Source organism: Topomyia yanbarensis, chromosome 3 (assembly GCF_030247195.1).
Source record: "Topomyia yanbarensis strain Yona2022 chromosome 3, ASM3024719v1, whole genome shotgun sequence".
NCBI lineage: Eukaryota > Metazoa > Arthropoda > Insecta > Diptera > Culicidae > Topomyia > Topomyia yanbarensis.
The window spans coordinates 45,436,335-45,458,973 of NC_080672.1; the positions used below are offsets into that span (position 1 = coordinate 45,436,335).

Genomic DNA, 22,639 nt, shown 5'->3' on the forward strand with positions numbered 1-22,639 from the left:
GGATCAAGAAGGAAGATCCGGGGGGTCCGGACCTTGCCGAAAATTTTCAACTTGTTAAGAAATTTTAAACTCGTTTTAATTTTAAAGTAGCAACCCCTCACTGTATACTCCTACCTAAGCTTATAAAAGTCAGAAATATATTCGGTCGAGATTAGGTCGACGATTTTTAGAGTGATTGGATAACCTTTCTATATGAGAAAGGCAAAAATGTACCAAAGTCCAAAAAATTAAACTTTCGTCAAAATCAAATACATCAAATCTCAACGTTTCATGCATTTTAAAGTCATTTGGCATTAAAAATGCAAATTCGATTTTGAAATTTTCCCTTACTCCCCCCTTTGAGAATTTTTCATTTCAGTTTATATGGGGATTTGCTGTATGGTCGCACTCATCATCCCGTAACTCCGGACCCGGAAGTCCAATCAATAAAAATTCAATAGCAGCCGATGGGAAGGTTGTACCTTTCATTCGAGACTAAGTTTGTTCAAATCGGTTCAGCCATCTTTGAGAAACAGAGGTGACATTTTTTTCCACATACACACATACATACATACACACATACGTACACACACAGACATTTTCCGATCTCGACGAACTGAGTCGAATGGCATATGACACTCGGCCCTCCGGGTCGGGATTAGATTGACTATTTTTAGAGTGATTGCATAACCTTTTTATATGAGAAAGGCAAAACCAGTTAATGAGCTCTATCGGTGTAGGGTATTGCGCCTATTTTCGTCTTTGCTATTGCTATCTATTATTAACCGATTTGAAGTTGTTGGCAACCACAAAATATGACCATCGTCGATTCGAACGAAACTTTCGAGTTGTCGGTTTATGAATCTCCATGATTTTCTTTCAAAATTGCAAAAATTCGATACAAGAGCAATTTATCAAAAGGGTGTAAACATTTCTACGTCCATTAATTTCAATTTTTTTTTGTTCGATTACTGTATTTTACACATCAAAACTTTCTGAGAACGAGTTTCAGGGAATGAATATTTATGCACAAAAAAAAAATATGCGCTGAAAAAATGTTGTGTCATTTTTCACAATAACAAGAATTTTTGTCAAAAACTTTAATTGCAAAGAACCCATTTTTTCTAATTTTTTATATTTTGTCAACAAAAACCTAAAAAGAAAAGAAACATTTTGATGAGGGAGAACTTATCGGTAAAAAAGTTTTTCTAACAGTAACTTTATACATGTTTTAAAATTTCATACTAATTGACATACAAAACTGTAATTTTATGACAGAATATAAATCTAAGTATCATTTTAAATCAAAATGCAATTAACAAAAATCTTCCAAAATACGATAGTTTTCGAGATATTTGGAATTTTGTTCCAACGAAACAGTTAATTCGTGTGATTATCCCCTTTTTCAAAGTTATTCGCGTTGCCTCATCATAAAATGTCTAAAATCTAAAAAGACGTAAAAGAAACTATTTGCAGTCAAAAACGCAATTTTCTTTTTAAATATTATTTTAAACGCCATTTTAAATCAAAATGTCAATAACAAAAATTTTCTGAAATGTGGTGGTTCTGGAGATATTTTAAATTTGGTTTTAACAACACAATTCGTTTATTTTATTACGACCTTTTCAGAAGTTTTTCGCGTTTCTCCGTCCACAACAATAGGTTTTTCAAAAGGCCCATAACATTTCCTGTGACTTCTCTTTTGATATCAAGGCGATATTATAACCCATTTGAAAGCTACATGACAACAACCAAAATATGATCAAACTATTTAATTTAATCGTAACACCCTATGGTTGAATAGTATTTTGGTTGTTTACGTATAGCTTTCAAATGGTTTACAATATCACCTTGATGTCAAAGAGAAAGTTACAGGAAATGTTATGGGTGTTGTGAAAATCTTATCGTTGTTGGTGGAGAAACGCGAATAACTTCTGAAAAGATGCTGATAAAACAAAAGAATTGTGTTGCTAAAACCAAATTTAAAATATCTCCAGAACCACCACATTTCAAAATTTATTGTTATTGGCATTTTGATTTAAAATGGCGTTCAAAATCATATTAAAAAAGAAAATTGTATTTTTGACTGCAAATACATAGTATGAATTATAAAAATTTGTCAAAAGTTGTTAGGAAATTTTTTTTATTGAAAGATTTTCCATGATCCAAAATTCCATGATTTCTTTTACGTCTTTAAAATGATAAACATTAGATTTTTGACATTTTCTGAAGGGGTGACGCGAATAACTTTTAAAAATAGCATAATCACACGAATTAACTGTTTTTGTTGGAACAAAATTACAAATATCTCGAAAACTATCGCATTTTGAAAGATTTTTGTTAAATACATTTTGATTGAAAATGATACTTAGAATTATATTCTGTAATAAAATTACAGTTTTGTATATCAATTAGTATGAATTTTAAAAACATGTATAAAGCTATTGTTAGAAAACTGTTTTACCAATAAGTTCTCCATCATACAATCATATTCAAAATGTTCCTTTTCTCTTTAGGTTTTTTTTTGCAAGTTCAATTCTTAACTCAAATTTTTGCTTTTGTGAAAAATGTCACAACATTTTTTTCAGCGCATAATTTTTTCGTACCTTAATATTCATTCCCTAAAACTCGTTCTCAGAAAGTTTAACTGTATAAAATACAGTAATAGAGCAAAAAAAAAATTGAAATTAATGCACGTAGAAATGTTTACACCCTTTTAAAAAATTGCTCTTGAGTCAAAATAATAAAGATATTGATACCAATTTCTAGGCATTCCAAAGATTGAAGGCCGATTATTTAAAGAAATAGTGCGGCGCTCTCCCTATCATGACCAAAATAGACGGATTATCCTGTGTAATAAAGGTAGAATTTTATAATTGTTCCTCAATGTAGCGTATCCTAACTTAATGAATTCCGAAGAAGTTACGCGAACCACGCGAAATAAATTAACCATTTCGTCAACCGTCATCGTCTAAAACGCTGTGCTAACACACTCACAAGACTGCCGCATAAAATTTCACTTTCCTACCGGTCAATCGTTTCGGCGCTCTTCGACTAATGATTGTATGAGGCCAGACAATAACGGCAGGTTAGAGCCAAACTAGCTAGCACTATGCCGGCGGCGGTGTAAAAGCCGTAAATAAATCTTAATTACCGTCCGCTATGTCTGCAATTGTTGCAATGACTCGTTCGTTTGTGCGTGTGTGTGTTTGTGTATGTTAGGTGCATACCTCGTCACGGAGCTCTTTCGATTTCGTCATTGTTAGCTCGCTTCGATTTTATTCCTTTCCATTTGCATCTATATCACTTCGCGGGTTTCTGAGGGTGAAATGCTCCCCTCGGGGAAAGATCACAGGTTGATTAGGCGATATTTTTAATACAATTTTTGTAACAAATTGAGTTATAAATCAGGTTTTGTAGTTAAAATCACAGAAATTTATAACAAGTATCATCGGAAGATATAGTTCTGATAGAGTTTTTTATGATTTTCTGATCAGGTTGCTCAGCGATCAAGCCTCAATGGAGCACTCTAAACCAATTTCCCCCTCGCAGAAGGAGTCCATTTAATGCACGCACATGGTTTTGGCGCTTCTATCCACACTGAAACTCATTCATTACACTAGCAACAATTGGTTGACCGGTCGCAATCGTACATAGTAGGGGAAGGTGTGGCATTTTTTCGCAGGCGAAGGTAGGGCACTTTTTACAACAAATATGAATCAGTCAACCCGTCTTCTTCAGTTTCTGTTTTGTAGATATCGTCAATTGGATAAAGACGTTCTTTACCATTAACCGAATTCGTGCTATTAACGTAGCCAATTCTGGATGCTTCCCGGTGGATCTTGCAACTTCACATTGCCTCCCAAATCATCAACTTTTAGCGAAAACCAATTTAAATTTTCTCGACATTTCTCCAATAAAACTTTTAAATAGGCACATAAAAATACTCGAATTCGGCACAAGTTCCGTTATCTATCAACCGACAGGCTATTAGAACTTGCTTATACAATTTTCTTACTCGGATTCTACACAAAATGTAACTATTGCCCAAAAAACATTTACGCCACTGAAAAAAGCCACACTCCCCTAACACGGCATATCACAGCATAGCAGATTGCACATTGTTTCGCCATTCGATCGCTTGGTAAACGTTGGTAGGTAGGTAGGTATGTGGTACGTACCGCGATCATATGATCGCGTTTCCGCGCTCCATCGATTTCAGCTGCACTGAGCTGCCACAACCACAACAACAACCAAATGAATTTATGTGCGGCTAGGCTTAGCTTTATGTTTGAAACATTTCTTCGGGCCAGCTGATGACCGACCAGTCAGTGCAGCAGAGGTCTGTTTGTGGTCGGCCAAACGGTGAAGCTTTCAGTGTCTTTCAGACTGGTTCGCGCGAAAGAAGAGTTTCGCGGTAGTTCGTTTTGTGGCTTAGTTACCCGATCGATCAAGTTCTAGTCATTAGTCTAGTTCTACTTCTAAGTGAAAATCGTTGGTTCCTGTGAAAAAGCTGATCGTGTGTACCGAGTCAGTCTGTTGCTGCTCAGAATGTTCCGCCGAAAATCATCTTCCAAGCGACGGAGAAAATCTGTTCGACATGACGCCAAGCAGGTCGCGTCATTCAATGTGATGACGAAAAGGTACGCATCGTGGGCAATTGTTTTTTGGGGTTGAGGAGAAATCGCGCGGGTCATGGAAAGGTTGAATAGTGCAATGTTCCAACGCACACTGGGCTAGGCACGAAGCGTAAATCACAGACCAGTGTCATTTCGCGAATTTCGAAAGCGTCTAACAAGATATTTGGGAGAATGGCATTTAAGACCATTTCGGATATTTGAATGTCGCAGCTCTGAAGGGCAAATTAGTCAACATTTGCTGCTCGTCTTTAGACTGGGTAGTTTATTTGTTTTGCTATTCGCTGCCAAGAAAGTAACCACGTCGAACTAAATACTGACCTAAAGTTTATGCCCATGCTGGGCTTCGTTCGAAATATAAACTATTTTGAAACCGTTTTACGGCAGCACGCGTGTTTTGCTGCTGGAATGTTGCCTGTATTGTGTTCTTGAAGTTGGTGCGTTGCTTGCGGAAGGATAGCTGCAATAAATGCAATTTCGTGACGGACGATACCGATCGAGTGAAAGCCGTTGAACCGTATCGAAAGCAGACCCAATTTCGCGGTCGGTGGTAGAAAGAGTGCAAGGCCTGCAACGTTTACTGACCCATGGAAGGTTAATTCATGAGTGCGAAGAGTTAAAAAATAATCACAGCAGACCTTGGGAATTAACAATAATTAACATGGGTTCAAAATCGAACAAAGGCTGAGACCTTGACATAAACATATGCATTCCTAGATTTACAAAGTTTCGGGAATTCAGTGAAGGTCACTCAAACCTGTGTAATATTTATTTATATAATCCGACTTATCCATAATATTATTCACACAAAATTGTCTTTTTTACTACTGGAAAAGCCTGCATGTTTCACTCAAAGAAGCCATTTAGGACAATTGTTATTTGGTTGATACATCAACGATCTCTGCTGCAAAACTACCTAATACTAAGTACCACTACGAGGCATCTCGAATTTGATGTACTTTCAGATGATATTGTCAATAGTACTCTTTGGTTTTTTAAATGTTATGGCATTGAAAAATCTAAGATTTCTTTGTTTTGAAAAGTTGTTTTCAAACATCGAGAATGATCTTTTCAGAATTGCATTACTGAGAACAGAATTTATTCTTGGTTTATGAGTTAAGCTTTAAATGCTAGCAGAGAGCTTTCTTACACTACTAATTTCATACTGTATCAGAACTGAGCTGGTATTAATAATTTTTCTAACAATGCTACCACAATGAATTTTTCACTTCCTTGTAACTTATAAGCTTATAACCCAATACTATAAATATTTTTTTTCCTTTTCAATTTCGACTAATATGTAGTTACATTTTCATTTTTGCTTTTTAATAATATCCAATTAGCTAGAGATTACTGGGTAGGGAAAGTTGAAAATTTAGAGCCATAGTACTCAAGTGAGAGCAAGGATGTGAAATACACAGATCGGAAAAACTAGAAGTGACAGGGTCATTGGAAACAGGTTTAAAATCTTACGGGCTAATCTTTTGTCTTCTGCTGGTAGGAGTCGAGTTTAGGCAGCATAACTACGAATCACTCAAGTCTTCCAACACCTGTCCCTCTTTACCGTGAGAAAAAGGAACTGATGGGATCGGCATCGGCATCGGTGGGTTGTCTCTGTAGACACAGACACCACTTTACACTCAGTAGCAAACCCGCTACTACTGTGAGCGCAACGGCAATAGTCTAATAAAAATCTACCCCGGTAGTCCGAAGGCAAATAGAGATGAACAGCAGTATTTCATTGATGCTAATCGTTGACAAGTTTTCAGTTGTGATTTTACGTGGCCTCTCTTTTGTAGGTTCTCACGGTAAAGAGGGATAAGTCTCTTTACCAAGAGACATGTTGGTAGACTTGAGTGATTTGTAGTTATTCTGCCCAAGCTCGACTCCTACCAGCAGAAGACAAAAGATTAGCCGGTAGGCTTTAAGCCCATTTCTAATGACCCTGCCACTTCTAGTTTTCCTATCTGTTAATTTCACATTCTTGCTCACACTTGAGTACTATGGCTCTAATTTTTCATAACCCTCCCTACTCAGTAATCTCTAGCTACTTGAAAATCGTTAATAAAGTGAAAAAAACTATAAATAATTTAATTATTTACCCAGTTTGTTCTAGCTCGGTCTGATATGGTTGCTATAACTGCTCTGCGCATAAAATTGTAAACAGTTCTAACTGTTTTGATTGCTTCTATAAGGCAAAGAACTATGGCTTCAAAGTCTGTTGTGGAACTCATATGCATAAAAATAAGTGAAGTTAAAACGTGGTCTCACGTTGAAGCAACATTATGGCGATCAACTGTCAGGGCCGTAGCGTGGTATTCTGGCGCCCTTGACAGAGTATCGTTTTACGCCCCTTCCATGTTTGCGTTGGCTTTCTTTTTCAGTTGGTCCCTCGAACAATGGTTAATTGTGTACATGGAAATAACTTAATTTATGACTTATCCTTACTAAGCTGATATAGTAGAACAAGATTTCAACGCTCTCCTAATGCTGGCGTTCTTGGTGGGGGTCAACCGGGCTAACAGCACGCTACGGGCCTGCGCAGATGAAATTAAATTGTTGGAAGTTGCGATATTTATGAATGCTAGCAGCATTGTCAGCGAATATTACGCGGTGAAGGTTTAATTAAAGTATAACTTGCACATGGACAAGTAAATACAACAGAAGTTACACGGAAAAAAAATATTTTTTTTTTTAGAATTGTTTTACTGGAGCTGTAGAGCTAGATTCTCGGAAGGGCTTCCCGTCAGAATAACATACTACAATTGCAGACGAGACAGGTAATGGCGCCTACTAAAACACTGCTTTAGGCCAATTCTAGCGGGCCGTGATTCTGAATGTGATGTTTATTGTACGGTTCAGGTATGTGCGGGCGTAGGAACTCCGCGATCCCGTGTACCATCGCGAAGGGCTCGAGCACTTTTACGTTAACGTGTTCGATGGCGTGTGCGTTTGTATGTCGCTTATGCTAACATGTATGTAATTTCGCTTGTATATATTCATTCGCATATTCGCATGTGTTCTAGAATGATCGCACGCGGACTTTGAATCTGATACTTTTTTGTGCACGGTTCAGATTCGAGAAGAAAGTAGGTTCTTCCATATTACTAGAGTTCCCAGTCATGTCGCCAGGGAACGTGTTGTCTAGTGGATATGAGCTTTATTTTTTGATTGGTATAACTGAATGTATGGACCTAAGTTGCTAGAATACGAATGATCGCGCGAGATTTCCGGACGTGACCGATTCATGATCGCGCGCGTTTGCGGGTTCGCGTTTGTAACTTCTAAAACGTTGACATTGTTACCGGAGTGTTATAAAGTTTGCGTGATCGCGAACAGAAGGTGTGCGTAGATGATCGCGAAGAGCTGAAGCCTTCGTATGTTAACGTGTTTGTCGCGTGCGTTCGCGTATATGTTAATTTGCGTGAATGCATTCGATTTCGTAGCCCTCTGGCCATTCAAATATTCGCATGTGTTCTTGGATATCCATACGGACTGTCATTCTGATATTTAGTTTTCGGTGTACGGATCACATTCTGACAGGGAGTGAGTAACTCCATGTCTTTGGAGTTCCCAGTCATGTCGCCATGGATCGTGTTGTCCAGTTTATATGAGAGCTTTCATTTTAATTGATTCAATTGAAGGCATGGACCTCTGTACTTCTGGAATCGGGGATAGAGACTTCCGGACTTGACCGATTCATGATCGCGCGAGTGCGGGGGACGGTAGATTCACGCTTGAGCGCGCGTTCGAATGTTTATAAGTACTGAGACGTTCGTATTATCATGTCTGCGAGAGCGCGGGTGTAGGTTGCGTAGATGATCGCGAATAGCATTTGTATGCCGCGTGTATTTGACTTCGTGTGTATAAATTCGGGCATTTGGAGGTTCACTCTTGAGACCGCGTTTGTGAATTTATAAGTGCTAAACCGTTCAGTTAGTCACCGGGGTGTTAACCTGTTTGCGAGATCGTGGGTGTGGTTGTGCGTGGATAATCGCGAAGTACTCGAGCATTTGTATGTATATGTAACTTCGCGTGGATACATTATTTTTATAAGCTTGTGGCCATTCGCATGTGCGCGTGTTCTTCAATGATCGCATGTAGACGTCTTGTCTAATATTTATTTCTATTGGTCCAACTGAAGGCATGAGTTTGGGTTACTAGGATCTAGGGTAGAGACTTCCGGACGTGACCGATTCATGATTGCGCGAGCGGTGGGTTGATGTTTGAGACCGCGTAAGTAAATTTCTAGGTGCAAACGTTCACCTAATCACCGGGGTGTTTGAATATTGGCGAGATCGCGGGTGTTCGCATTTGTGACCAGATTTGTGTTATCGAGAAGACCACGTTTGTACATTTGGAATGAGAAATTGTGAGTGTATATGAGAGAATAAGCAATTTGTGTTAGTGAGTGTTAGCATGGATATAATTTAAAATATAGCAATAAAAGAAGGGTGCCTGCAGAGAGAACTTGGCCCTAAACTCGCATTGTATATTATTTGACCATGGCAGTGGATAATAAAGGTCGCCAAGTTAAGAACTAAAATTGATCAAAATGTAGCTTAACTAAAAAGAAAATAATCGTATCCCAAGTTTCTGTGATAGAATCACTGTAATACTGCTTTGGTGTAAAAGCCCCCGCACCACATCAAGGTACAGTATCATGCCGAGGGAAGTTGCACGGAAAAAATATTGTATCCCAAATCGTGAATAAAGTGCCATTAATTCTGGAACAATCACGTTTCTACGTTATGAAAACAGGACCATGAACAAAAATCATGTGTTCAATTTTCCTACAGTAACGCCCGCAAGACGCTTTTAATAGTGGAAATATTTTTTTTCTTTTGTGAACCTCAGTCACGGTTTCTTCTATGTCTACCAAATCGATTTTCTGTACTTGAACTAGTTTGCAACTCTATGAAAATTATTCATAAAACCAAAAGTTGACTCCAGATGTTATTCATAGATTTGGGAATATTATTGCACAAAATCGAGCATTCTGGCTATTTTTTCGAAAGCTATTTCACGAAACTCGAAATTTTATTAATGAATCTATTGATGACTCCCAATATATTAGTCACGATCTAATATCCATGCTCGTGAAATAGTTCACAAAATCATAAAATATTATTCATGTATTCGTGAATTGGTTCATGATTCCTAGTCCATGATTTGCGATCTATTTTGTGTGCTTGTAATATTTAGAATATATTCCTAATCATTTTCAATTAGATGCAACATGGTAATGACATTTTCAAGTCAACTTTTTCACAAAATTTAGGGTATTATTTATGGAATCATTTATGTTCCATTCACTTTTGCATGAAAAGTCCAGCTGCTAGCGACCCCACTGCTGGTCAAACAGTAAACGTAAAAGAGGAATTCCACGAAGATCCGTCCGAAAATCTTTAAAATTGTGACCGACCATCTTAGATTCCAATGAAATTTTACACGTTTCACCGTCATGCAAGACTAAATATTTTCCACAGGTAATAAGATAATTTTGACTCAAGAGCAACTTTTCAAAAGGGCGTAAACGTTTCTACGTGTATGAATTTCAAATTTTTTTTTGTTCGATTACTGTATTTTATACAGCAAAACTATCTGAGAACGAGTTACAGGGAATGAATACTTCTGTCTGAAAAAAAAATATACACTGAAAAAAATGTTGTGTCATTTTTCAAAAAAACAAAAATTCATGATAAAAATTTAAATTGCGGAAAAACCCATTTTTTAATTTTTTTATATTTTATTACCAAACACCTAACATTTTGAATGTGATTGCATGATGGAGAAAAAATCGGTAAAAAAGTTTTCCTAACAATAACTTCGTACATGTTTTTAAATTTCATACTAATTGACAAATTGTAATTTTATTACAGAATATAAATCTATATAATATAATTCTAAGCACCATTTAAAATCAAAATGCATTTAACAAAAATCTTCCAAAATGCGATAGTTTTCGAGATATTTGAAATTTTGCTCCTTCAAAAACAATTAATTCGTGTAATTATGCTCTTTTTAAAAGTTATTCGCGTTACCCCATCAAAAAATGTCAAAAAATTAATGTTTATCGTTTTAAAGACGTAAAAGCAACTTTTTTTTAGTGTATTTGGATCCTGGAGAAGCTTTCAATAAAAAAGTTTTCCTAACAACAACTTTTGACATTTTTTTATAATTCTTACTATTTGCAGTCAAAAATACAATTTTCTTTTTGAATATGATTCTAAACGCCATTTTAAATCGAAATGCTCTTAACAAAAATTTTCTAAAATGTAGTAGTTCTTGAGATATTTTAACTTTTGTTTTAACAACACAATTATTTTGTTTTATTACGACCTTTTTATAAGTTAGTCGCGTTTCTCCATCAACAATAATAGGTTTTTCGAAAGGCCCGTAAACTTTCCTGCAACTTTCTCTTTGACATCAAGGCGATATTGTGAAACATTGTAAAGTTACATGAAAACAACCAACATATGATTCAGCTATATAATTTAATCAACAGACCCTATGGTTGAAATATATTTATTTTCTGTGTGTGAGTGCGGTTGTCATTTTTCTTTGATGAAGCCGAAAAAACAAGAGGACATGAAGAAGAAAAGCACAAACAGTTGACGTAGCGGGCCCTTCTGTTGCCATAAGTTTTGTTTCGGTTCGGTCATAGTTAATTTAATCGGTTTTTTTCGAGGTAAAAAGTGTCCATAAGTGTTCTAATCGATAGATCCGAAGTGAAGCTCGGCGTTTTCTCACTTTTCATCGTGCGCCAAAGAATCAGGATGCTCGTTCGGATGTTGATGTTTACTTCAAGGGCCCCGGCCGCCATGCTTAATTTTGCAAGTATAATACTAATACACTCAAAAGTGTCAAATGTTCCCACCTTTCTCCCATCTTGCATGAAGACGTTGTCACTAAAAGCCACTTTGCATACTTTGTTTTTCCAAAAATGATCTAGACTGTCTTTTGAAAAGGATAAAAAAAATTTACCATTTTTTTTTTCAAATTGCTATAGTTTACAAATGACAATTCCTACAAAAAAAAATGTTGTGGGAGTGATTTTCACAAAATTAGTTAAATTTTTGAATAAAAATATTGAAAAAAAATTTCATTGACTCATACACTGAAAAAAAATCGATTTTAAAAATTTAAAGTTGATTTACAAAATAACCCCATCTTTGATTTAGATGATTTTTTTTCTGGTAATCTTAGAAACTAGCAGGAATTTCCCCCAGGTTTTACACAATGCATTTGCACTACGATTAAAGGTCAGACGAAGTACCCGACGCGAACAACCGTAAAGTCTCCTACTTTGTGGTGGGCAGAGATTGCTTAGAATTGTACGCGAAAGGGACTTTTGAACGTCAGATCCCCCGAATTTTTCCCAATATACTCGACGCTACAAATGCAAATGAAAAACTTGATGAAAGTTTAGAAACGCGATTATTGGCACCGGTCCGTCGACGGATTAACGGACGGATCATCAGAGAAACAATGTTTCGTCTGGTGGCTAGGGCCTGCGTTGTGTATTCGATTCATCCTGTGAATGGAATACACGGAACGTTCGTCATATGATGACAGCTATGCATCGCTTTTATTATGACAGCAGTGCTGAGTGCAATTATAAAAGTGACTATGCCAATATCCTCCCCACAAAACTGATGGCTTTATATTTACCTATCAACGACCATGCCTACATCGTTACAGTTACAGGAGGCTCTCCGTTTGATGGAGCATGGAAAGCACTCTTTGTATTTCCTGGAGAAACGTGGGAGTTTTTGAGTACTGAAAAATCATTGCAGATTAGCTTAGTTTAAGTTCGTTCGCAGTACTCCATTTCGGGTAATGAGAAGGCGGACAGTTGGATTAAAATGATAATGAGAAGGTGGACTTTAAAGACATTTGAAGGTGATATTTATGAAGGATCGCGTAACTTCAACGAGTTTTTAAATATTTCTTCTCAGAGGACGCTCTAAAATTGGCAAATTTCGTGGAGTGATGGATGTTCAGGAATCCTAAATGTATCAACAAACCTTGGTCCAAGAGAATGGATGAGGGTCATGATTCCATACGGGTGATGTCTCGGGTCATGTACATTGTACAATAATTAAACGTAGAATTCGAATCTCCAGTGTATTGGGGTCGTGGAGAGCGGTCTCTGCGCTTGTAGTGGTTATCGCGATATTAAACATGTTGTCTGGTCGTGCGCTAAGTGTTCTAGTACCAAATCTCCGTTAAATGAATCCTTTCGGCCTCGTTCCAGTAGAGTCAGAGATGCTATACCAAATTCGTTACTGATACTTTTTGCTTGTATCAGGCAACTTTGGAAATTGGATTCTGAGATGATTATGACTTTCATTGGTTTAGTTTTCGATGAAAATACACTGAAAAAATCAGTTTGGAGAAGGAAAAGTTTTTTTTCAAACAACTTTTTTCCTTGAAAATGCCAAACTTGAATTTTTGACGGTAGGTAAGCAACATCATTTTCTATCTTGGAACAAAATTTCATTCAAATCAAAGAGGGTTTTTTTGTAAATCGATTTTAAATTTTTAAAATCGATTTTTTCCAGTGTAGAAGTCGATGAAGCATTTTTTTTATTATTTTTATTCAAAAACTTCACTAATTTTGTGAAATTCACTCCTACAACATTTTTTTGTAGGATTTGTCATTTTTAGATTAGGCCATTACAAATTTTTTTCGAAGTTTTTGTCTCCCTCCCCTTCATTACCGGCTCGAAAAATCGAGGGGCAAAAAAAAAGTTTTCGCAGTATAAAAAGTTTTCTCAGTGTTCATATATATTCTTGTGCTGACGTATGGTTACCAATTTATTTATATTTATTTTGTCCAGACTCTTGCTAGAGGAACACTACTGTGTGAAACGAACAGCGGTTCCTGTCATTCACTCATCGCTACACAGTGACTGGCAACAATGACTGTTTTTATTTTCCATCGTACAGCGCACGTCTAATTGCGTAAATTTATAGATTTTTCCGGAAATTTCAACTTCTAGCAGAGAAAATCGTATTGATTTTAATCAATATGGATACGGTAAGTTAAAATTACTCTCTACATTAATGTTTACTAACGCTTACACCTCTTTTACAGAACGCGAATACCACAGTTCCGATTGCTCTCAGAATTGAAAGTGATGGTAAGCTGATTCAACAATCTGTGATCGGAGTTGAGCTACAAAAATCGTTCTTCGATTTAATACAGCGGGAAATTGATTTACCCCATGGGGCAGAGCAAATAGAAATTGTATATGCTGAAGCACAATCGTTCCAACTTAAAGAACTGTATAAAATTTCAGCCACGAATAGAATGTCCGGTAGTCAGATATTCCTAAACGACGAACCAGCACAAATGTTTTTGATAAAATGATGAACTGCGCCGCGGTTTTAAAACTGCCGGATTAACGGCCGGAGCAAGACGGTCGAACGGCAATTTATAATCGCCTTGTTGTTTATTTGAAGCAGAACAAAGTGGGTTTTCGTATATATCAGAAATCAGATATGGAACTATTCATGACAAAAGTCGTCACGACATTATGGCAATTAGATGGCCATTGGCATAAATTTTCTGTTGCTTCGAATGTATCGAAATCTCCGGAAACGCTACACTTTATTCCGCCTAATCAAGAGACGTTCTATACCATGGAACTCACAAAAAAGACCATCCCGCAAATCAAACTGGATGAGCTAGTCTTTAATCACGAAAAATTAGAACAACTAATGACGAAGCGTTTTCTGCAGTCACACAGCTGGAAAGTCGTGTTTGATGATGTTTTGCAACTTAAGAAAGCAATTTCGGACTACATTCGACACATCATCAGAGCGATTGACAGCAAGGCTACTGCTCAAGCAATTGTCCCAGAAACTCGAGAAAATCGTGTTTTGAAGATCATTCCTCCATGCGGGAAGCGAGACGAGCTAGCGAGGTTCCGGTATAAAAGCCTAGAGCAACACCTGTCTGAACTTCCGGAGTATTCGGAAATAAATATTGTGTTTTTCGCTCCAACCGAGCGTAGGTTGAAGCATAAGTTCATTGCTGGACTATGTTTAAGTTTTCCTGTACAGCTCTACAGGTCGTTCAAACCGAACGGAACATTTATTTGGAAAGTGTCGAAAGAAGAGAATTCAATCGCTTCGGCAATCGTAATTAGCAGAATAGAATTGAACGTCTGAAGCAGGATAAAATCAAGCGGATTTCCGAAGTGTATAGTGGAACAACTAAATGGACCACTAGAAAAGTTCAAGAATTTGTCTCTGCAGTAGAAGGTAAATTAAAGTACATATTTATGTCACATAAACCAACCTACTTAACCAACTTCTGTTGCAGACGACGACAGTGAGCTGGATAATTCACTGCAAGCTGGATACAGGCTACTACTGGAAGAAGGGTATGAAATACCCGAGGTATTAGAGCTGGAATGCGAAGCGAAAGCTTCATCAGGAGGAAAATTCGCGAACTTCTGGAAAACAGCCGAAAAGGTTATAGCTGCCAACGATTGTACTATCGCCGAGGAACGTCGCCATGGAGAAATAACATGGATATTACCTCTCTGTGTGTCACTCCAAGATTTGATGCAGAAGTGTGAAGATGAGATGCAGAAAATGTTCCCGAATTCTGATCACAATTTCGTACCATCGTATGCGTATTTTCGGTTACAGTTTGTTCCACGTAACAGCAACTCTGAACAACTTGCGAAGCGGTGCTATGGTCGTTTCAACGTTAAATTCGGGTTACAAAAACGAACACTTCTTAAAGCTCATATCGATCAGCATTTCGGAGCAAAGCAGTTTCAATATCTGAAAATAATGGCAGGTTTGTTAAAAGTTTTCAGATTCTTACGAGATTTACAACGAAACACTCTTTGCAGGCATGTTTTCGGATAGCGCGTTGATATTTTTTCCTTATGATAAAGCTTCTATTCCCGTGGGGTCTGTAGGAGCACCTGTTAGTGCTACACGTCGTCAAAGGCAAGTGTTGATGGCTGGTTTAGACGAAAAGGGTTTAAACGCAATGGATCACGATAATATACCGCAGCACATCGTGCCATCCGTAACTATCAAACTTGTTCCGCCTAGAGAGCTCACCGATTCGTGGTATCACGGACAGCCTACGATAATATTGAAGGATGCTATTTTTTAACCATCCACTGCTTTCCGTCATGCGGCGGAAATTGTTAAAAATCTTGTTCTTGCCGACTATTCGAAGCCGATGATGTTTTTTGGAACGGATGGAGGTCCAGATCATAATGTGACGTCAATTTCAAGTCATTTTAAGCTACATGTCATTAGTTTTTGAACTTGATCTTGATTTTTTGGCTGTTGTACGAATACCACCATTTTTTCAGTTATAAACCCAGCTGAACGGTTTATGAGCATTACTAACATTGCATTAGTTGGAGTTTCATTGGCTAGGAATCACCTCGAAAGTAACGAAAAAAGTGCGCTTTTTTGAGTAAGAAACAGTGGGAGGATGCACAGCAGAGGCATCCGGAAGTTGATTTTCGTCAACTAGCTCTTGACAGAACGAAGGATGCAAGATTGCTGTTAACCGAACGGTTCCAAAGGTTAACATATAAAGGCGAAAAAGTGTTGATTGGACAACCTGCTTCCTCAGTCGAGATCGATGAACTGAAACAGTTGATTAATTATCGATGGCCAGAGCTTGATATTTCCAAACATCTACTCAAGGCTAACGTGATGAGCATTCCAGAGATGAAAGATTTTGTAGCCAAACACGTACGCTGTACAAAATATACTATCAAAATTGAAAAATGCAAAGATGCAGCGTGCCGGTACCATCAGAGCATCAGATTACCTTCAGAGGTTTTCGATAACATAAATTGGCTACCGAGTCCCGAGCTTGTAGGTGACCAATTTTTAAACTTTACCGATGTTTTTGGGCGGAAACCCACAGATACACGTTCCGAGTGCCAGTACAGCAACATCAACCTACACTAATAATCTTCCGAAAGCTCCATTCCCTTTGGCCCACACCCGAGCACGATTAATTGTCCGATGTACTGAGTGTGAATTTCCGCGAATGTTGTACACGAGATATGCCATTGAAAAAAAGCAGATGTTGCAGATACAACAGTTCTTCGAAGACAAGTTGTTCGTCTGTGGTGCAGATATTAACGAGTTTCCCGAACTTTATCAGAGTACAAAAATAACGTGTTTTGACCCCATTTGTCTGCATTATCAGGCTGGACCTACACTTCCTGGTTTCTTTGCACAATATGCGAAGTGTCTTAGTAGAAGCGTTACACCTGCAGCAAATCGAATTGTACTCTGCGATCAATGCAAATTACAGACACCAAAACCCGCAAACATTTATCAAAAACAACCGAGAGGAAGACAAACAAAAAGAAATTAAATTGGATTGTAATAACCTGATCTTTGAATAAACATACTTTCTTTATATGTAATTTTTTTTTGGCACCCCCCCCCCCTTGATTATTTACAAGGATAGAGACAAAAACTTCGGAAATAATTTGTAACGGCCTTATAGCATTTTGAAAAAAAAAATGTAAAAAAAGTATGCAAAGTTGCTTTTTGTGACAAAATTTTCATGTACAGAAAGGTTCATTAAAATCTGAGAGGGTGCTGCCAACTCTGAATATGATTTAGCGCGAAATCCGTCATATATATTTCCGACTGTTGAAAAAAATACCAAAAACCTAGATTTCCAAAAAAATTTATCATGTTTGACTTTCGCTCAATCCTAAATCCCTCTTAATTTCTGTCTATTCCATCGTATTATTAAAGTTTCAGTTTGCGTTGGGTTCTAAACTCGTGCATAAATTAACTCTACCGAAGAAGAAAGGTAAAAATAATTAACAAGAACAATATTCGTCATCGAAAACTTCGACTTTTCGTAAAAAATCATACAATTTGAACTGGAAGTCGGACCACATGTGATTTTTTTTCAGATCAAAGATGATTCTCTAAGAATTGTAAAACATTCGAAAGAACTGACGCAGAAATTTTCAACCGTGACAGATATCACGGAAGTTCGCCTAGATAAAGATATCCTCACTAAAATATGCACATGACATTACTGTCGACAAGTATTTTATGAAGAAATACTGAGTCTACATGCCTGCCCACAAAGTTAAAATCGACGGTGTGATTACCGATTCGAATTTGTCATGTGTGGATCTACTAAAGCGCGGAGTTGATTGTTTCAAGCAAGCCTTGCTCTAGTGAGCGAATATTTTGAATGACTGTCACACAGGACGGTACAAAAGTGTTTTTACCATCAAAAGTCGTATGAGCTTTGCAAGGGCTACTTCACTTAATTACGTCTTGTTCGATACATTTCGTCTGTCTGTTCGGTTATTCGTACCTCGTGTCGCGCATTGCATTATGTAGTTAAGTGTTTCCTTAAAAGACTACGCCAGTCACCACGACAAATTATTATACTCTCTTGGCTCAGGAAATGTACGGTTCTGACGATCCCATTGTGAGGAAACCTATTAATGCCCTCAAAAACTATGGTCAAAAGAGATTCCATGCTTATATTTTCCTCTTGATAGCATAGCAAATTCGAATCAAACAGCTACTGATTAGAAGCGCAGAAATTTGAGATCAAATGAAAGTTTCCCAGCCCTTCAAGGAACACCAAAAATGTCAAATAGCTCAACATTCCTACCAGAGCTTTTACTGCAGTGCAGAACCGGTTGGGTTCTGGCAATTTTGAGTTATTGCGGAACTTCTCCCCACACTGAGGAGACTTCTAGTCTAACAGTACGGCATTTCACGTCAGACAAGTTTAGAGATTAAGTCGAGGTTTCCCTCAGTAAGGACACTTTTCAGCAACGCTACTGCTGCAATCATCCTAATGATTCCTGCTTTTGCACTTCGTGTTTTACCGCTACACTACACTTCTCTAGGTATGTTAACTATTGGTTTGCGGTTACCGAGGGATATTGTTTTTTCCGACATCTGTCTGTGACGTATCAGCAGATGTTGAACGTTTTTTGTTAGTGTTATTTGTAGTTGGTTAGTAGCTTACCGTTGTGTGCCGTCTGGTTACAGTGATGGCACGTGGGTGCCTGCCCAGGGTATGTACATGGTGTTCTTTGGATGTAGTTATAACCTTACGATGATCTGCCCTTGAAGGTGAAGTAAGAAGTTATAGGTTGATTCGGTCGCATTCGCACCACCTGAACACTGTTGAAAACGCCAGTGAAAAAAGTTTCACCAAGTGTTATGATTCCATTGACTGATTCCACTTCTCCTTACTTCGATCTTTTGAATACAATGAATCTTTTAATATAATCCGTAATAGGGCGAGATGCCAAATCGTGTAGGCGAATTTCCGTAAGATCATTGTCCATATACACGTTTGACGATTTCATAATCGACGTCGTGTTCCATATTGCTCTTCACAACAAAGCTTTCTGCTTCGCCGAAGGAGTTGGACGTGATTAGTGCTGCTTGTCTGTATGTGTGAAACTACTGTAAGAAGAATACATTCCATTTTCACCATAATCAACAGTTCCACCCCGCGTACTGCATATCTAAGACGGGTGTGCAAAAAGTCTATCGCAAATGTGTTCTCCCGCAACTGTCGACATTTATTTTGAGGTTCACTCATTTCACTCGCAGTTAGGGATAACGGAACTATGTTGTGTCTATATGATAAACGTACACGTTAGTATTTTTTATTTGTATGCTGTTCGCAAGCGGTGCGCTTTTTGATTTCTGTTCGGTACGAAATGAGGATGCAGACTTTGTTTGTGAACTTCACACGTTCTTCTTGGCTTTGCGGACGATGTCGACATAATTGGCGTTGGTCGCAGAATAGTGGAAGATGAATTCTTGCTTTTTAAAAGAGAGGGCACGAGAATCGAACTGACTATAAAGTCTGGCAAGACAAAGTACATGGACCGAACGGATTTGGTTCCGAGGTGGAAATTACTGGGGTACGGTACGAGGTTGTCGACGAATTAACATATCTTGTGACATGTGGTAACGATGTTGGCCGCGAGGTAAAACTGCGTATTGCAGCTGCGAATGTGACTTTCTAGGGTTTGCGTAGTTAACTAATGTCACGTAGTCTACAGACACACATAAAACATGCTATATACAAATTGCTCCATGTTGTTCTATACGGCCATGATGCATAAGCGTTGAAAAAGGCAAACTATCGAGTACTTGGTGTGTTCGAGGAAAAATTCTGCATGTAGTATACATACATGCTGACATCGGAAGGTTCTTAGAATAGACTACAATGGATTGATCATGTAGCATCGATTAGAAAAAGTAGCAGCCAGGTATATATGTATATATACAGTTCACCACAAAATTACACCAACAACTTGTGTAGTTCTCATTTGGTATATGGATCATTTCACGTGAAGTAATAAAATTAAAAGTTCTGAGGCTGTAGCATTGCTCAGACATTTTGTATATAAAAACACCTAAAACCTCAATATAATTTTATCCGGTCCCGAGATACCACGCTTTGAACGGAAAAACATCTCGAACTTGAATTTCAAAAATACCTAACACGAATTTCCAAACATACCTAACTACACAATTTCTAACGTTATTGCACACAAACACAATTCAACCAACGATCTATATCCAAACTCAGCACAGTCTCGCTTTACCGACTCTTTTCAGGCTGTACATAGTAACCTGGAACGTAGGCACTAAATTTCCGGAGAACCTTTCACTTAACAAACTACTGGGGCTGGATCTGACATCCGGACATGACGCAGACCTTCCAGATTTTTTCGTCGTTGGGTACGATCATTAACCAACTTCTCCAATACCTACCTACACCAATAACGGTTGCTATTCTTTCCAGCTTGCAAGAAGTTAATGCCCAACCGCAGAACACACTGTACAACCTGTTCAAGGATGACCTGTGGACCCAGAAGTTCAAAGAGCTGCTCAAGGAGCGGGATTACGTTGTGATAAAAACGGAACAGATGCAGGGCTTGCTACTGTCAGTATTCGCCAGGCGGAAACACTTGCTTCACCTGCGGCAGATCGAAACCGAATACACCCGAACAGGGCTCGGTGGGATATGGGTATGATTTATGGTTTCTGGAGAATATAACGAAATAATCTAGTTATTACTTTCCACAGGGTAACAAAGGTGCTGTTAGTATAAGATTAAACGTTTACGGGTGTTCTATTTGTTTGGTAAACGCTCATCTGGCCGCTCACGATCACATGCTGGAGGAGAGGATAAATGACTACGAGAAGATAGTACAGGAGCACAAATTTCACGTCAAAACGAAAGAGTCCATTTTCGACCATGAGTATTTAGTGGTCAAAACGTTAATTAAATTATCATAACAAATTGTTTTTTGTTTTCCAGCTACGTATTCTGGTTCGGTGATCTCAACTTTCGGTTAACGGGTGAGGCTACAACTTCAGCGGAGGAAATTCGGACAATGGTGGCGAAGGATCAGCTGAAGAAATTGATCGATAAAGATCAACTATTGCTCGTCCGGCGGGAACACCGAGCTTTCCAAAAACTTAACGAACGTTTGCCACAGTTCCCACCGACTTTTAAGTTTGAGCAAGGCACTAACGATTACGACATGAAGTATGAGCTAGTATTGAACAGCTGAACAATGTTGGATCGAATAACTATCTTTTTGCTTTTAGGCGACGACCCGCATGGACGGATCGGATACTGTACGCCGTTAAGGAGAACAACTACCGGAACGTGAAACTCTCGGTGGATCAGACCTCCTACAAAAGCCATCCCAGCTATAACATTAGTGACCACAAGCCGGTATCTAGTGAGTTCACGATCAAGGTATGCATTTGTCTGCGGAATATTCACATTTCCCAACATCTCTCCGGAAGGCAATCCCGCCATGAAGTTAGGCTCCATAATGTATTCCTATTTCCTACTGATGCGATACATCGACTACTGCTAATGAAGTGTGGCCTGATTTCATTTCCTTCCATTCCATCACTACGCATCGGGTTAAAGGAAACTCACCACTGTACTTTGTGCAATGCCATCCCATTTTCACTCAATGTGTGTGTGTGCGTCTGTGAACGTTGGTCCATCATCATCAGACACACCGCCTACGGCGCCAGACAGGAATTGTTGCGGTTGATTGTGTATACACATTAGTCTTTGCTTTGCTATTGGCAACAGGCGCCTGCTTCTGAACCCTCTAACCGGTAACACATCCATTAGGTTGCGGAAGATCTATTGCTACTTTTCTGTTCGTTAGAAATTCTATTAACTAACTGAGATGAGAGTTGTTTTTCTGCCGCAGTAGAAGTTGGCAAAACAAAATGTTTGCACTTGGACTAAATATTGATTACTGGTTAATGATGTTCTTCATTCCTAAATTCCCCTGCTTCTTACTATATTTTGTAAACAGTTTAAATAACTGTCGACAATGAATTTTAGACCGTATTCAGATATTCTGAGAAGTATTTACATGTCGTATGTTTTAAGGAGACTTCGAGACTAAACACTTCGATATTCCTGTTTGATTGTATGCATTTCATTACTAAGTGATTTAGGACGAACTGAATCGGTTTTATATGTGAGTTACCTGTACTGTGTTTCTCATATATTAAAATTAGATAGAGATTATTTCCATACTAGTAATGATCATTTTCTCATTCAAAAATCGTTTCACCTCGTCAAATGAGGGGCGTCTGCAGCATTTCAAATCAACCACTACTGTGTTGACTCATAGCGGAAAAAATACATTTTGATTCTCTGTTTCACTCATTTACATGATCCAAAAGTACTGCGTTATTAGCGAACATCACTGGCAAAGACTTCTGGTGCTATTCTAAATCTATCCAATTTTAAATCCTTCGGGTACGCTACACCAAAAACTTGAAACATTCGAAGATGCTGTGACAGTCAGTCTACAGAATCGACAAAAGTGCATCATAATCGCCATTGCCCAAGCAATGTATTATTTCTGATCAAAAGATCCGACAACATTCGTTCCGTTTCATTTGGCACGTTCGAGTGCAACTCAAGAACGATCCGGCATACCGTATAGACCTTC

General features: G+C 38.1%; 1 protein-coding gene across 12 annotated transcripts in view; it reads left to right on the forward strand.

The window, feature by feature from the left end:
- The window catches only part of LOC131692917 (phosphatidylinositol 4,5-bisphosphate 5-phosphatase A), an 85,402-nt gene that overhangs the window by 47,054 nt on the left and 15,709 nt on the right, over window positions 1-22,639 (forward strand). For 11 of the 12 annotated variants that reach the window (XM_058980316.1, XM_058980327.1, XM_058980328.1 and 8 more), the window contains 5 exons: window positions 20,232-20,378; window positions 20,443-20,668; window positions 20,727-20,902; window positions 20,962-21,192; window positions 21,255-21,408. In XM_058980316.1, the coding sequence (XP_058836299.1) occupies window positions 20,232-20,378; window positions 20,443-20,668; window positions 20,727-20,902; window positions 20,962-21,192; window positions 21,255-21,408 (934 nt within the window). The remainder of the gene's footprint in view (window positions 1-20,231; window positions 20,379-20,442; window positions 20,669-20,726; window positions 20,903-20,961; window positions 21,193-21,254; window positions 21,409-22,639) is intronic. The other variant, XM_058980325.1, reaches the window with a different exon arrangement.